The 17,808-nt window shown below is 36.4% G+C and overlaps 1 protein-coding gene across 2 annotated transcripts in view; it reads left to right on the forward strand.

Moving 5' to 3' along the window:
- CPED1 (cadherin like and PC-esterase domain containing 1) overlaps nt 1–17,808 on the forward strand; it is a 314,311-nt gene that overhangs the window by 161,110 nt on the left and 135,393 nt on the right. For both annotated transcript variants that reach the window (XM_043872163.1, XM_043872162.1), the window contains 3 exons: nt 1,055–1,105; nt 5,937–6,123; nt 7,135–7,303. In XM_043872163.1, coding sequence (XP_043728098.1) covers nt 1,055–1,105; nt 5,937–6,123; nt 7,135–7,303 — 407 coding nt within the window. The remainder of the gene's footprint in view (nt 1–1,054; nt 1,106–5,936; nt 6,124–7,134; nt 7,304–17,808) is intronic.

The raw sequence follows: 17,808 nt of genomic DNA on the forward strand, positions 1-17,808 counted from the left end.
GTGAAGTTATCTATCCATCTCATAGTCATCCAATAAAATATTAATCCACCCTAATATTATAGGAAAATGTTTATACATGAAAGATGTTTAAGATATATTATTCAGAAACATTTGACTACATGCCACATGGACCTCAAGGAAAATTAATAGTGACTTTGATTTTCTCTCTCAGTCTTACCTCTGTTTCTTATATTTTTTCTTCTAAAAAAATCTGAACTTTTTGTCACATGAAAAGAAAATATTTATAATTTTAAGAAGATGAAAGTACACATGTCTACTTTTTTTTTTTTTAAAAATCAAAGTTTTCCTATTACAAATCAAGGTTTAATCCAATACAGTGGTTTTGAGTGTATGGCTCCTGGACCAGCAACTTGAGCATCATCTGGAAAGCTTGGAAAGTTCAGATCTCCTGAACCAGAATCTCTGGGTTTAAGGTCCAGTATTCTATATTTTAACAAGCCCTTCAGATGATTCCGAGGCACGGTAGGGATTGAGAATCACTGACTTAATAAAATGAAGCACTACGCTCAGGAAAGAACTGATGCTGAACTACTCTTCTCTCTCCCACCATTTTTTCATTCTTTAAATGATTGCTTTAAGCACTCTGAGTGTTCTTATTTTGTCCCATCAATCTCTGTTTAGGAGTTTTTTAGATAAATGTTTGGTTGAATTCAGAAACTTAGAGTAAATGTCAGTGGAACCAACTAGTGGAATTTATGTGATTCTAGTGATTTGGGAAGTTATAGTCATAAGATCATAATAGAACAAGAGAAATTTTGATAGATCACCTTCAGGCAATGAGTGGCATTTAGACCATTCATTTTTCTCTCTTAATATTTTCTTATGTGAACTAATCATTTTTCTGTTATTTTTTACCTAATCACTTCTTTGGTCTTACCATAGCTTTCAGTTGAACTTATAAGTGCTTTCTGATATAATAATGATTAAATAATAAAATGTTTCATTCAGTTAACCTGTGTTTCAGATACCTGGATATGTATTTTCTGTATTTTAATTAATAGTTTCCTTTTTAAATGTACATTTCTTTTTTTAGCTGTGGTTCCACAAATTATGAATGAAACCAAAGAAATACATTGCCATAATGGTGAGTTCCAATGAAAGTATTTGAGAATCATAATCAATAGTTAGGCATAACTCTGCTTTGCATAAATTATCATGTTTGGAGATCATTAGGCTGATAATGTATTTTGTGTAAATTTTCAGAAGTTGTGAGTTTTCCAAAGAGTCAGTATGTGTTACTTTTGCATAATTTTTTTTTTACTTTCCATTTTTTTAAATGAAATATTATATTGTATCTTTGCTTATTTAAGAACAGTAACTTCCAAACTTATTTTGAGGGGCCCAAACAGTGCTAATACTTTGCTCTGGGACCACTTAAATGGAAGAGCTTGGCATCTTCTCTGTGTATTGATTTTTAGGACTGTCACCACCCAACAGTGATTTGTTTCTGTCAGATTGTTGATACAATGGATAGCACTTAAGTGTGGTTTTCTTTATAACAATTAAAAATTTTTAAGCCAAATTTCAATTTATTTTTTCTTAAAATTCATGAATTTCTTTTATCAAGGTATAATCAGTAAATTAAATACATTTTGTAATGAGTTCTTTAAGGTGGCTCAGATGGTAAAGAGTCTGTCTGCAATGCAGGAGGCCTGGGTTAGATCCCTGAGTTGGGGAGATTCCCTGGAGAAGAAAATGACAACCCTCTCTAGTATTCTTGCCTGGAAAATCCCATGGATGGAGGAGCCTGGAGGGCTACAGTCCACGAGGTTGCAGAGTCGGACACGACTGAAGCAACTTAGCACACATGTATATATAAAAACATACACTGAAAATTTAGCCTTTCACAAAAAAACTATTCTGATAAATCATTAAAGGTGAAAACAATAAAATTTATGGGCCAAGGTCTAATTTATTATAAATAAAAGTATTCCAATTCAATTTGTCTCTTCTAAAATGCAATTATGTTTTAATGCTTTCATTAAAATCAGTATAGGCTGAGAGGTGATACAAAATGTGGTTTAACAGAATCAACAAGCTTTTTAAAGGAAAAATACCTTTTTGAATAAAGTACTGCTAACCAGGAAAAAGGAACAGGTATTACTTACACTATTCCCTCTCTGCGTTTACCATCCAATCTCCCACTTCTAGAAAAGTACATACTACTCAGTTCTCTTGGGAGACTGGTTGGTACCTGGTGTGTGGTGGGAAAAGGACTAGTTTTGAGAAAACTAGGAGCAAGATTAAAATAAACATTTGTTGAGGGTCTAGTGTGCCAGGCTCTGGGATAGATCAGGAAAGCCACTACCCCTCTTTGGTTTTTGTTTCCTCATTTATGAAGTGGAAAAACGATACAAGATAATCTCATTTTTTCTCAATTCCCAGGTAACATAGGGTAGAGGATGTGAACATATTAAATAAACACTTGAACTTTGCTCAGATTTCTGTGTTGCTCAAAACTAGTCATACCTGTGACTTCAAAATTAATCTTCCTACTTTTATTTAAGGTTAAAAAAATAACTCAATGATGCCTTAGAACAAGTGGGATTATCTTTCAGTGTCTAGGCTGTTTTTGTGTTTAATATGAGTTACGATTATCCCTCAAGAGGGTAACAAAATTCTGCGGTTAAAAGACATCCATTAAAAGCAACCAAGACTTCAAACAGCTTTCCCATAAATACTTGCCAAATGCGTTCAGCAGCTTGCTCCCACCTTGCCTCACACTGGGTTCTCTGCAGAGCTAAGGTAAGCTGGCTTGAGACAAGTTGGGACTGGATTGGGAAGAATGCCAAGGAAACACCAGGTGTTTGTAGGCAGCAACATTGATGATCAGTTGAAGATGATGTCAGGATGAAATCAGCTTTCAAGCAGGGGTCTAGGATGCAGCACTTAAGCCAGAGGTGAAGAGTTTCTGATGAAACCAAAAACAAGCACTTGCTAAAGAAAATGATTTCTTGCTTAAGAAAATGATTACTCAGTTTCTCTCTTCTAGGTCTGATTTTTGGTGTTGAAATGGGCAGAGTGTTTAGTCACTCAGCTGTGTCTGACTCTTTGTGACCCCATGGACTATATAGCCCGGCAGGTTCCTCTGTCCATGGGGATTCTCCAGGCAAGAATACTGGAGTGGTTTGCCATGCCCTATTCCAGGAGAACTTCCCAACCCAGGGACTGAACCTGAGTCTCCTGCATTGCAGGCAGATTCTTTACCATCTGAGCCACCATGAGCAGGCCCCATTGAAAATGTTCACTATGAAGTCAAAGTATTAACTACAGGGAAATTAACTCTCACTGACCATTTTATTAAAATATATAAAATTAAAGTACATTTCCTATGATTACTATTTTGAAAAAAATTCTTCCACTTTGTTATTCAGCTGGCTGGTTTCAAGAATAAAAGTATAGCATGTGTATTTATATTCCTTTTCTGCCTAGGAAATGGTAATCTTGAAAACACATCCCATATCCTTGAACTCTAACCTGTTTGAAGTGTTAGGTTGGGTTCACAGTCTCCAACTGAATCACCAAAAAGGTCTCATCACCAAAAAAAGCCTGTTTTTACTGTACTTATCTCAGTGCCTTGAACATAGAATATGCCAGGAAAAAACAATCTGATGAAAAAAATGAATATCTTATTAATAAGTGTTTGAATTCGAATGAAAAGCTATGGTCCTTTTCAAGATGAAATCTAATAACACAATCTCACCCTTATCCTTTCATTTTTTTTCTCCTTTATTATAAAACACTTTAGGAGCTAGTAGGATCATTGAAATTATAGATGCAGTCCACCTTCATCACCCAGATACAATCTTTGGTAACAAGTAAAATCAATCAAGCAAGTATGTACTGAATTCACTGAGTTACTGAACCAAACTGACTAGTTATTTTTATTGGCTTTTTCCCTACAATGAAATTACAATGTATGTACTGCATTATTATTCCTAATTTGTACCTCAGTAGTTGTTTCTTCCTGAGAAAGAAACAAGTTCTCTTTGTACCTGAGTAGTTGTAATATTATTCCTAATTTGTACCTGAGTAGCTTTTTCACATTCTTTGCTCCACCCTACTGCCTGTAAACTACATATCAATCCAATGGCAGGTTAACGACACTTCCCCTCAAGTAGTTCTTTTTTCTTTCTTCCTTTTCTTCCAGTTGAGAAAACAATCATAGAACGTGAGTGAAATTTATTCACTTTCATCATTTAAGGGTGTGATGGGAGTTAAGCTGATACCTAGTTCTCAGATGTAGAATAAAACACCTATAAGTTTGGTGGTATATCTATGTCCTTGTCTGAAAAAGAAATATAAAAATTTTCGTATTGTTAAATCACAAAGTCTAGAATATGATGGGAAATGAGAAGAAGCAGCCAAGGAATGGTTAGGAAATGCCTTGTAAGCTATATTGGGAGCTTGGTCTAGAATATGGAGGTGATGAGAAAATACTAAAGAGCTGAAGACAAATCATTAGATTTGATTTCAGAGAAATTGTGTGATAGCTATATAACAATAAAGGAAGAGACAGCAGTTAATAGAATAATAGACATTTTCTTTCAGTTCAGGTATATAGCTTCCTGTGGTAAATTTGGTGTTATCTTTTATGTTGCTATGTTGTTAAATATTATTGAACATCTCATTTAAAGGTAACATCAGACATTTTCATTATACTGATTTTTATAGAATTTCTTATGTTTATTTTTACTGAAATTTTTTGACTATTGAAAAATATTTCTGGTACAAAAAAACTTGTTAATATTTTCATTTGAAAAACATTTGCTTTTGAGTAATTTGTTTATTTCAAATATGAGCACAATATATTTAGTTCAGCGGTGGCTGGTATATTTGCCTGCGTGCTGCGTGCTTGGTCACTTCAGTCGTGTCCGACACTCTTCGATTCCATGGACCATGGCCTGCCAGGCTCCTCTGTCCATGGAATTCTCCAGGCAAGAATACTGGAGTAGGTTGCCATTTCCTATATATATATTTTTTCTCACTAAGATACTTTTGTAAAAGTTGAGCTCTTAAAAAATAGAAACACTTAAAAAATGACTTAGAATCAATGATATGAAGTAATACTTGTGCATGCATGCATGCGAAGTTGCTTCACTTGTGTCCAACTCTTTGGACTGTATGTATGAACTGTAGCCCGCCAAGCTCCTCTGTCCATGGGATTCTCCAGGCAAGAATACCGGAGCGGGTTGCCATGCCCTCCTTCAGGGCATCTTCCCAACCCATGGCTCGAACCCACGTCTCTTATATCTCTTATATTGGCAGGTGGATATTTACCACTCGCCCCACCTGGGAAACCCATGAAGTAATACACTAGGTTCTATAAGAAAACTGAGCAGAGAATAGCACTTTGCTTCTCTCTAAAGCACTACTTTAGGGCACTTAGGCTAAGGTAGCCTGAGTATGAAGGGGTTTTCATGTCTAAGTGTGTGACATGGTATTAGATTTCATATTCTTTGCTCCACCCTACTGCTTCTGAACTACACATCAATCCAGTGACAGTTTAATGACATGCCCATCAAGAAAATTTCATTATTCCCTGGTGGTACCCTTCTGTTACCCACAGAGTCATCTCCCCCCATTTACACAGTCTCTAGATGCTATAAATGCTATGAAATGTTATCAATCCACTGGAGAGACATTTTCTGACCTTATGTGCCTTTAAATTTGTAAAGGCTGAGAAAAAATATCAACTAAAGCCAACAACAGTTACATGAGGCAAAGTCTACAAAATCTGGCAAATAGAAGATCCAGGTAAAGCCACAAATCCGCTATGACCAGAGTACCAAATGGAAAATCAGCAGCAATTACCAAAGTCATGAAAAAGAATTTTCAAAACCTTAATCATATTTGACTTTTAAATATTTATTCATGCCACAGTTGTTTTGTCATTGTTTTTGCTTTTTAAACAGATAAAGATGCGCAATGTCATATCAAGCAGATCTTCACACATCCACGTTTGGAACTAAATCCTGAATTTAACCCAAAGATCAAAGATTATTACTCTGAAGTCCCATTTGATGTGGTTACAGTGACCATTGGAGCAGAGGCTTCTAAGTGTCAGTGCAAGGTGTACCTGCAGGAACGGGCAGGACCAAGGTATGAAGGCATTGATGGGGGCTGAGGGTAGACCTCTTAGCAGGAGCAGACCTTGGAGACAACTCTTGAAGATGGTTCAGAAAACCTGAGGCACAAGATCTGTTGGAGGATTGTCAGGGAGTGAAATCCTTCTGCTTCACAGATGCCATGTGGTTAAAATAACACACAAGTGCTCTGCTGATCTATTAACAATGTTCGTGTTTAATCTTTCTAACAATGTAATGACAGAAGATCTTGTGATGTGAAATATTAAAGAAGATTCACTGAGGGAAAACTGAGTTTATTCTTAGCTTCATGTTTTTAGATTGTTGAAGAATTAATCCTTCCTAACAGTAGCCTCCGTCTATCCCAGCCCAACTCCTCGAGTTTTTCAATATTCAAGTGCTGATTACTTGATAAACGTGTTGGTGACAATTTTTGGGCATGGTAACAATAACTTTCCTAGTCTCATGAGATTTTTTTCCTGATGACTCTTCTGAGAGTCACCAAATCTTTGGTTTATCATTTGAACAGATGATAGAACCTTATGACATGCCATGTCCATGACAAGAAACATACTCATTTTCCCATGCTGTAGGGAAAGAAATGCACTCAACATTCCTGGGAGCTAAAACAGTATAATAGAAAGAAAAAAGGATTCAAGTCAGACCAACCTGGGTCCTAACCCTGACTCTACCGTACTCTACTATATTTAAAATGGGGACAGCCTTAGTTTTCGTATGGATTTGTGAGTATTAAATGGGATAATGTATGTCCTTGACAGGTGGTTAATAAATATTAGTTCCCTTCCCTGTAATTGGTAGGGGGCTTGACTTGCTCTGCTAGATAAATGTTGGCATACCAAAGCACAATGAAACATAAGTTAAAATATTTCACATTTTAGATTTCTTATGAAATGATGCAGATCTTATCTGTTTTTAATGCAAATTATTGACACAGTAAATATTGATATATGAATCAATTTGGACTTTCTCTCTCATTCTCACTCTTGCTTTTATGCTCTCTCTCCAGCTTTGCCAACTATCCTCTGGGTTTAGGGATGAACAAAATCTCAGTGCTTGTGGTGGATGAATCTCCAACTCAGGGTGAGACCCTGACCACGTACAAACTCACCATCTATAGAGAAGACCGTCCAAGTCTGCCCTTGTTTGAGGACTTCACAGCATGCGGATTTGTGCAGGTAAGTGGATTTTATGTTTACACATGGGTTGAATTTGGCGTGATCCTTTTACCCAGGTGAAAAAAGGTCAAATGAAAATTAATAGGGAAAAAAAATGTATGCCTTCAAATCCAAGCAACTGTGGCCTCATTTCAAGAAAGAGTCCCAGCCAGGTATCTAAGACACCTTTCTTATGAGTGATTTTCTTTTAAATGTGGTGGCTATTCCCTCCACTGAGAGTGTGCAGTGGATTTATTGTGGTTAATATTAAAAAAAAATCTGAGTGCTGACACTTAGTTGTGAAATTGGTTTTACATTTCCTTTTTAAATTGTGCTGTGTTTCTTGGATTTCTCCCTGGAACTACTTTGAAATTTTAAACTAGATTCAGTGGAATTTGTTTTAAAGAATGAGAGGAAAATTTATGAAACTATTTTACGAAAGGGATACCAGATGAATGAAATTAAATTTTCTTGAGTAGATATATTTCTTCTTCACTTCTTGTACCTTAATCGTTTCTAAAGGCTGCAATTGCTCCTGTGAGCAGCACATACCATTTTGTAGCCCTGTTGACTTTGGAGGAGGGTGCACATTACCCAGAGACTTTGTCTTATTTGGTGGTTCTTTCCTCAGTTTTCCTTTTTTAGGAATCCATGTATAACCTTCTATATTTGCTTACATCGTATACCTGGCTACAAGTGATTCCAGGGAAGTCATCATTGATACTCTTACCTTATGTACTAATCCACATAGAATAATTGCAACTATGTCTCGTCTCAGTGATTGATATGCTAGTGGGAGCATGAAGCATAGTCAGTTAATAAGAGAAAAATGGCCAAATGGGCCTGAGTGAGTAGGATGGATACCGTATTTTCTTAAATGTAGGGGAGATATGGAGCATTCTTTCTCCCCCTCTACCCACCACCACAATTTCATCTCTTCTCAAGAATTTAACATGGGAATTCCCTGGCAGTCCAGCAGATAGGATACCACACTTTCACTGCTCAGGGGCCAGGTTCAATACCTGGTTGGAGAACTAGGATCCCACAAACTATGTGATGTGGTCTAAAACAAAAATAACAAAAAGAATTTAACACTACTTTGTGAGGGTACTCATTGCTGAGATTTTTGTTTTTCAAGAAAATATATACCTGTGATGTATGAACTACTAGCAACTCAAAGGGAATTTCACAACGGTATAAAGATTGGTCTAAAGCAGGACAGAACTAGTATTCTGAAAGATATTAGTAGGTATACTTAAAAAAAAAGATGGGAAAGAGTAGTGTTGCATGGTTATGAAGCAGTGGGTTAAACACAATAAAGTAGGTTTCTTGGCTGTAGGACTTCCCCGAACATTTCATGTAGTTATTTAAATATGTTTAAATATGGTCCTCTTCAAAAGAAGGATATGTAGTGTCCAGTATTTTCAAACTTTTATGACATCTTTTTAATGCGCTAGCTATTAATATTCTTCTGTGGAACACAGTTGTGGAAACACAGGTCTAGACTCTGGAGAAGACTTCATGATTAGGTTCCTTTCAGTTATCTACTTTTCATTTTGTTTTATAGGGTTGCTATTCCTCAGTCTTTTTCCAACTGGGAAAACAAATAATAGAACCACACCAAAAATGTTCCTGAGGGAGGAAACCAAAACCTAGAGGGAGGTGTGTTTTTGTCTAAGGATGTGGATGCGGTGTGTGTGTAGTTATTTCCAAACTAAATATTCTCACCTTCTTTGGTGTGTGACTCTATTTTTTGTTTTTCCTTATCTCACTCTCATATTTTAGATAGAGACTAACTCTTGGGATAAATCATCTTTGAAGGAAAGCTAATAGTATGAATTATATTTTTTCAGAATATTTATGGTTACAAACAATAGTTATTTTCACTTTAAAAAGTGAATTTATTTCATTTTAATGTAGATTTTGATTTTTATAAGTCTCTATGGGTGACTACATTTTTATTGGTTAGTAAACTTGACTTTTATATGGAGTAAATATATAATAAAAGTTGAAAAGGAAAATAAAAGTTCTACATTAAGGCATGAAAAAATGTGTTTTTACTTTTCATTTGTCACCAGTTAGGTTTGTACTGTTGAATTTTTGCTGTATCTTTTGAAATGTAATTGATACCCACAAGTATTGGCATAGATTTATATTTTGATTCCACTCTAAACTTAAAACATGGTAAATGACTCATTCATTACTCTGCAATATGCAAAACCCATTTAATGGGTATTAGATTAATATGAAAAATTTTCGATTTCTAAGTGTTCATAAAAATGTAAAATCCTTATGCTGGATATTTTAATATGAACACAGATTTCAGAAGTATATATATTCCTTCCTGGCTATCATTTGGAGAGCCCTTATATGTTTAGTTGTAATTATGTACATGATGAACATCTAGAGAAATGTCAGTAGGAATGGAGATGATCCCATGAGTAGAGGGACACTGTAGAGCTGAAATCTCCGTTATTTTCTCATTTATCTCTGATTTATCCTTTGTTCTTCTTATGACACAATTCTGGTTCAGTTCTTGTTACTTGTTGACTCAGATTCTAAAATAGTCCCTAGCTTTGTTTGCTCACATCTGTCTGACTCTTTCCCAGTTCAGTTTTTACAAGCTTGATCTTCATCAGCTTAAAGCACACTCTGTCATAAGCGTTGCCAAAAATGCTCCAAGCCCCCCCTCCCATGGTCGTTCACTTCCCTCCTGTTAGTCCATATGTTTTTTCAGCCTCATGTCTCATTAGTTGTCAGTGTATTTTATGCTTCTTCTAACCTGGCCTGTTTACCCTTCTCCAGACATGCTTCCCAATCCTGTGACACTGGGGCTGTCCCTCCCACTGGAAACTAAAAAGAGTTTATTTGATGTCACTCCAGAAGCTGTTAACTCAGATTCCAGTGAAGGAGTTTTGATCCACGTTGTATAAAAGAGTTCTTTAAAGGTCAAAACTGCCCCCAAATAGATTCTATTGACTGTCATTTATTATGTGCCAGGCTGTGTCCTAAATGCTCTACGTTAGTTGTAGTCTCTTTAATCCTTAGAGCATCCTATTGGATTGAATTCTTCTCTTAGCCCTCAGTTTCAGAGGAGAAACCCCAAAGGTCATAGACGTTAAAGATATTGCCCAAGGTCACACAGCTAGTGAGTGGCGGGGCTTGGATTCAGATCCGAGTGTGCCTGATCCCAAAGACCATGTTATATTACATTGCCTTCTGGCAGAATGGGGTCTCTTGCTGTAGGGACTTTTCTGACCCAGGAGGTATTCAAGTATCAGCTGGAAATCCATCTCTCAAGGAGCAGATGAGGAATTGGATTAGATGCTTTTTAAGTTTCCCTTGGGTTTCCTTGTTTCCTAGACATTAATAAAATAAGACGTCTCATTGACCCTTGGTGTATTGCAAAGACCTGTGATTAAAGTGCACTGCTGTAGAGGTGGTCTCGTGCCAGGGTGGGCAGACTCAGTGAGGGTGGGGTATGGGGGGCTGTGGGGGGAGGACACTCCCAGCCCTTGCCTACCCTGCCGGCTCAGCTCCCTGCCCTGCAACCGCCGACTGCCATGTCTTTTGCTGAGGAGCAGACCTGTCCATACTGACTCCAGTGAGGATACAGACCCCTGGAGCTTGCCCATTCTCCCATTGCCTGATTCCAGTTGTCTAGTCAAATAAGCATTAGGCCTTGTTAACATTGGCATGAACTCTCTTCCTCAGCCCAAAGAGAAAGAATAAACTAGCAGAGGAGGTGCTACTGTCCTCCAGAAGTTCGTATTGATATGGTCAGTTGGCAGGAAGAACCACCCTGGGGAGGATGGTAAAGAGAAGCCCCCTTTACACAAACCAGGAATACTTAGCTGGGATGAGTGAGGGCAAAAGGCAGCAGTGGAGCTTGGCAACCAGACTGCTGGGTAACCTCTTGGTTGGTTGGTGCCAGCTGATTTTTTTTTCCTCACATTTGCAGCTCTCCTGAGCTAAGAGGTTCAAGAAAGTGGTCCGAAAATGAGGCTGACTTGGAAAGGCACTTACTTCACAAGAATAGGATAACCCAGTGGACAAGAAATATATGAAAAGATGGTCATCCCCATCAGTCATCAGGAGATTGTAGATTAAAATGATAAGGACATACCACTACACACACACTGCAGTGAAAAACACTAGAAGTACTAATGATACAAAGTGTTGGAGAAGATGTGGAACAATTTTTTGTTCATACACTACTGGGAATATAAGTGTTTGCCCGTTTTGGAAACATTTAGCAGTATTACTATAGTTAACATACATATATCCTATGACACAGCAATGCTACTAGCTACATACCCAAGATAAATGAAGTCATAGGTCCATCAAAAGGTATATCCAAGAAATCTTTTTTTTTTTTTACTTTTGAAGCATTTTATTTTTTTAGAGTAGTTTTAAGTTTACAATAAATGAGAAGAAGGCATAGAAATTGCCCATTTATCTCCAGCTTCACATATATATGGCCTCTTATCAACATCACACATCAGATTGGTAAATTTTTTACCAGGAACAAACCTACACTGATTCATCATAATCATGAAAAGTCCATAGTTTACCTTAGGGTTTGCTCCTTATGTTGTGCAGTCTGTGGGTTTAGACAAATGTATAATGACACATATCCAACATTATGAAATCATACAAAGGATTTTCATTGTCCTGAAAGTCTTCTGTGCTCCACCTACTCATCTCCCCAACTGCCCACCAACTCCTGCCAGTCCTAATTTTGTTTTCATTCTCTCTGTGTGTGCGTGCTTAGTCACTTCAGTCATGTCCGACTCTCTGTGACCCTATGGACCATGGCCTGCCAAGCTCCTCTGTCCATGGGATTCTCCAGGCAAGAATACTGGAGTGGGTTGCCATTTTCTTCTCCTCATTCTCTCTGTAGCTTTACCTTTTTTAGAATGTCATACAGTTGGAATCATATAGCAGTAGCCTTCTTAGACTGGCTTCTTTCACTTAGTAATGTGCATTTAAGTTTCCTCTATGTCCTTTTATGGCTTGATAACTCATTTCTTTTAAGCACAAGAAATCTTCATATCAAGTGTATAATATCTAAAAGCTGTTTATAAAATCTAAAAACTGGAAAAAATTCAATAGATAATTTCAATGTAATACTATTGAGACATTTTAAATTTAATTAATTATTGATATATACAAACATGGATAAATCTCCAAAACATTATGTTGAGAAAAAGAAGCCAGACATAAAAAGACATACTTTATTCCACTTATATGAAGTTTAAGAACAGGCAATACTAATCTACAGTGATAGAAATCAAAATAGTGGTACCTAAAAGGTGTGGGAGCTTCTAAGCTTGTAAAAACTTTTAGGGCAAATGTCCTATATCTTAATTGGGGTGGTGGTTACATATACAGCCAGATGGTTTATAGATGTATAAAAATTTAATTGTGCACTTCAGATTTGTTCAATTAACTGTATATAAAATATTACTTATAAGTATGTTTAGCTATATATAAATTATGTATACTAGATATAAACTATACCTCAATAATATAAGAAAAATACATTAGTGGGTAGGTATGTAATATATTCCAAGACATTCTTCCCTTCTCAAGTATATTGATCATAAACAAGTTAATTATTATACAATTACCTTAGGCAATAGATCATATATAGAATGTGTTACTATAATATAAAGAAAAATGTTAGAAAGTTCTTGTGGGACATATTCTACTGATGATTGCAGAAAAGTATTTCAGTCATTTATAGGAATCCTTTCCAGAAGGTCTTAATTTAAAGTTTATGTGTGGTCCCACAGCAGTTCTCTAGTATATAACACGGAAAAGTGTCTAATAAGCACTGGGTTTTTTTTAACCTTCCTTTTAGAAACCATAAAATGAGTGAACAGATAATGAATAAGTAATGTGGATTGCTTTAGACACTTGACTAGGCATGAGAGGCCTTGGGAACTAGGGGGAATCAATGGCAGAGGTAGGATTTTTCCCTCCATGGGCTCTCTATTTGAGTTTAGTGACGGTTTCTTATTATATTGTCATTTGGAATTTGCATATGAGTCAGAGAGACAACTCTTAGTTTAGCTATTATCAGTGAGGGAGAAAGGGCTAATTTGCTTGGCTGATATTAAAAAATCAGATTTGGACCATGGCTTCTCAGCTTAGCGTTACTGATAGTGAAGCTGGATGATTCTTCGTCTGGGGGAGTGTCTTGTGCGCTATAGGGTGTTGAGCGCCATCCCTGGCCTCCGTCCACTAGATTCAGTAGCACACCTCTCTCCAAGCTGTGACAACCAGAAACATCTCCAGATGTTGCCAGACGTCCCCTGAGGGGCAAAACTGGCCCCAGTTGAGAACCACTAATGTATATTAATAAGAGGTCCTGCTTTTCTACTTTCTACTAACAAGGCTAGTAAATCTGTAGTGGATTTACTAGAGGTATGAATAGTTTAAAGGTAATCCTTCAATGTTGACTGTTGAAGAATGTTTCTTATCTCTTTTCATCCTTATACTTTTAATCATCTCTGTAGTCAGCGTTAGGACTCTGACAGCTCTTTATTCTACTCACTGATTTGCTGTCTTTTCTGTCTAATGTAATTATAATCAGGAATACACATTCAATTATAGAAAACATGATTCTTAATGAAACATAAAAAGTCAACTAACATACCTAGACGACTTCATTTTGATTTATCCATAAATGGGATAGTGTTTTGCTGTTAGGAAGAAAGATTTAGAAAGTAATAAACTGTTATTATTGCTGGAATATGTCATGCACAGGAATTAATAAGATATATTTATGTTCTAAGGAAATTAAAATACAGATGAGGAAATATTTCATTTAATATCTCTTACCAAATCAAAATTTTTGACATGGATAACAATATAGCATCCACAGAAATTGATTTGTATAGATGATCTATAGTCTCATATACATTTTGCTCCCCAAGTGTTGTGCCAGAGTAGAGTCATAAATAAAATCTACAGAAAGGTCATATCACAAAAGCATAGGAGACTATATTTCATGGATCTATTTGCTAGAAACAACTTTCATTTTAAAATTATTTGCAATTAATAAAGAAAGGGAAAATACCAAGGAAAGACAAAATACCATTTTAAAAAAGTGATATGTCCAGGATTTGGCTACACATTTAAAACTGGCATTTGAAGCTTCATTTTACAAAAACACTAATTAGCAATCTAGATGCTGAGTTATTTAAATGCTATGTGAATGACTCCAGTTATAGCACTTGGAAATGCTTTATAATGTTCCATTTATTTTTTGTATCTTAATAACATCACAGAAGATTATTATAAAACAACTCTTGTGATAGTTGTCTAATGCTTTAGCAAATATCCATAATAAAAGAGAAGAGCATTTAGCAATGATTGCTGAATAAAAACCTTTGTTCATTTCCACAGTTGCAGTATTGATTAAATATTCATTTTAGTGGTTTTTAGTTACCTTGTTCACCTCAATATACCAGAGGAATGCAATTTAGTTTTCCAACAATAGAGTCTGTGTTGTACTGAAATGCCCCCAACCAGCAACTGTTTAAAGTATCTGCTCTGCCCTGAGTTATTAGAAATTTGCCATGTGCTGTGGAGGAAGCTGCTGACAGCAGCAGCCGCAGAGCGTGGAGTAGTTAGGTCATGTTTATAGAATTTTTATTATGTGCCAGGCATCGTGTTAAGCTCTTTATCTTCCTACCTTACTCAGTGTTTTCCACAGCCTTAAACAGATGATTTTTTTTATCTCTTCCCTTTTTTTAACACATAGAGTAACTAAGACTTTAAAAGAGTTAGAACAGTTAGAAGCTTACCCAGACTTTCTAAGTAACATATGTAATTAGCGGCAAAGGTGGAATTTTGAATAGGAATCTGACTCAAATCAATCCTTTTAATGGTTACTCTGAACCATAGAATCTAAAACCCTCCTCACATTTAACAATCTTTTTGACCTTTTCAGGAAACATTCAGCCAGAATTCAACCTGTTAAAATTTAGTTAACTAAACTTGCTTCTATGGTCATGTACAGTGATAATTTTTAATTTTATTTAAAGTATTATTATTATTATTATTTTGGCCAGCTGCATGGCTTGTTGATTGTAGTTCTCCAACCAGGGATTGAACCTGGGCCTTCTGAAGTGAGAACTTGGAGTCCTAACCATTGGACTGTCAGAGAATTCCCTACAGTTTATACATTTTATATTGTTCTAGAGTCACTGAAAAATTCTGAAGTCTTCATAATCTTTACTTTGGTGGGTAATATCGAGTATCAGTCTTCCCTTTGAAAGTATACCTGTGAGGAAAGTTAGTATCTAATATCTTACTAGATATATCCTAGTATCTGACTATCTTTATAAGGTGTCTGATATTTAAATTAGGTTATAATATTTTACATGTTAGAATTCTACTTAGCCAGAAATACTATTATTGCTACTAATTGGTAAAGTGGTTTCCAGTGCACAGGCTTTTTAAAAATGTGATGCTTGCTTATACAATTAGAGCAATTTCCGATTAATCACTTTCACTATTTAACACACCTCACTACTTTAATATTTCTATTAAAAGCCTCCACAGTACATTTTTTTCAAAATTTTAAAAAATTTATTCATGCATACTTTATAATAGTGAGAAGGCTGTACTGTGGAGCTGACAATTTGACAATGGTTCAATGACACATTTATCAAAGTGAAAAAAAATCCTAACTTTTAGATTCTTTATTTAATCCTCACAAGAAGGTGAGATAATGTAAGTGATTTGATTATCTACTCCTCCCCATCCCCTTCCAAAGAGGAAACTAAATCTTAGGCTAAGTATTTTATATTTTTATATTTATTTATACATTTATTGACTTCTATTTATATTAATTTATATTTTGTATTATATTTATTTAGATTTTATATTAAATGCTTTATATTTTGGTTGATATTTCTCACGGGCATCACAGTTTCTTCAAGTGTAAATTTCCACCTCCAGTGACTTCCTATGCTATCTCTCTGTCATGGAAACCTACAATGAGTGAAAATTAAGTAGGTTCCTGAAAACTGTGAGTGAATACTGCATTTAGTTTTTAAACATGTAGAAGAGAATGTCTCCTTTGTAAAAGTCAGAGTATTTTCTCTTGTTCTATAAATAGATGACTGTCAGTTTTCTCTGTGGAAATTATCAGAGCAAATTTTGCAGCTCAGCAAAGTATCTCAGATTATTTTCCTAACCTAGTGGTTAAAAGCCATGGACTTCAAGGTTCCTGCTTGTAATCGCTGTCAGGGAAACCTGACTGGTCCCAACTCTGCTTCTAACTGTCCTCATTGCCTCACTGCACTAGTGTCTCCCAGTGCAAGGCATATAAGCTCCCCTAAGCTTTAGTTTCCTTACCTTTAAGAAGAGAACTAGTAATAGGCCCTATCTTATCACATCAGTCTGAGGATTCAGTTAGATAACTAGTGCAAAGTTCTGTCATAAGCCTAGTGCATGATCAGGTGCTCAGTCAGGGTTGAATCAGCATCATCGTTGTCATCGTCGTCATCATGAAAACTCTTGGTCCCGATCCCCCTCAACGGCTTACCTGCAAGTGTACAGAGGAGGAGGAACAGGAAGAAAGGGAACAGCGAAGGAAGTAGGAGCCAGTAGTACTGAGAAACTGCTGGAATTGTAAAGGACTCGGGACAGGAAGAAGTAATTGTGAGTTTAGAAAGGACAGTGAGTGACCGAGGCTGTTCCATACAGTTGCATTCCTGAAGTTCATGGATTCTGCACTTTTGCCTTTGTGGTTCCCTTCTTTCATGAAAAATACTTAAAATTATATTTTATAACTGTGTTTATATATATACATATAGGAGAAGGGAATGGCAATCCACTCCAGTATTCTTGCCTGGAGAATCCCATGGATGGAGAAGCCTAGTAGGCAACAGTCCATGGGGTCGCAAAGAGTCGGACACAACTGAGCAACTAACACATAGATGTATAAAGATGAAAGTACTAATATTCATCTCTATAAACCCATCTTTGTAGAGATTTTTCTTGGACCTACAAGTTCATTTTTTACCTTCTAAATTTAAAGATGATTCATTTTCCTGGCAGCTAAAAGTAGAGTATATCGTAGGCATGGTGCCCACTGTGCCAAGCGGCCCTCATCTTCTACTTCCCTCAGAAGGATCTGAGGCAGAGGCATCCATTTCGTTAGCAATGACCGTGACTATAGGCATTCTTTCTTGTTAAGTGTCCTTGACTTCAGCACTTAGCCTTCTGCAGTTGTTTCAAATTCTGTGTTCTAAGCCTGAGCAACTCTTTACTGGTGTTCTCACGAGTCCATGTCGCACCAAGGGGAATGATCTGTTATTTTCACGAGCAGTCTGTGCACCCAGACGTTCTGAATGCAGAGGCCCACCTCAGTGCCGGGTAAACCTTCATAGACACTGAAGGTTTGGGAATTTTGTGTGGCATTGCTTTCTTAAGAAACAGACAAATATATAACTGAATCACTTGGCTGCATACCTGAAACTATCACAACACTTATCGTGGATATA

Source organism: Cervus elaphus, chromosome 18 (genome assembly GCF_910594005.1).
Source record: "Cervus elaphus chromosome 18, mCerEla1.1, whole genome shotgun sequence".
NCBI lineage: Eukaryota > Metazoa > Chordata > Mammalia > Artiodactyla > Cervidae > Cervus > Cervus elaphus.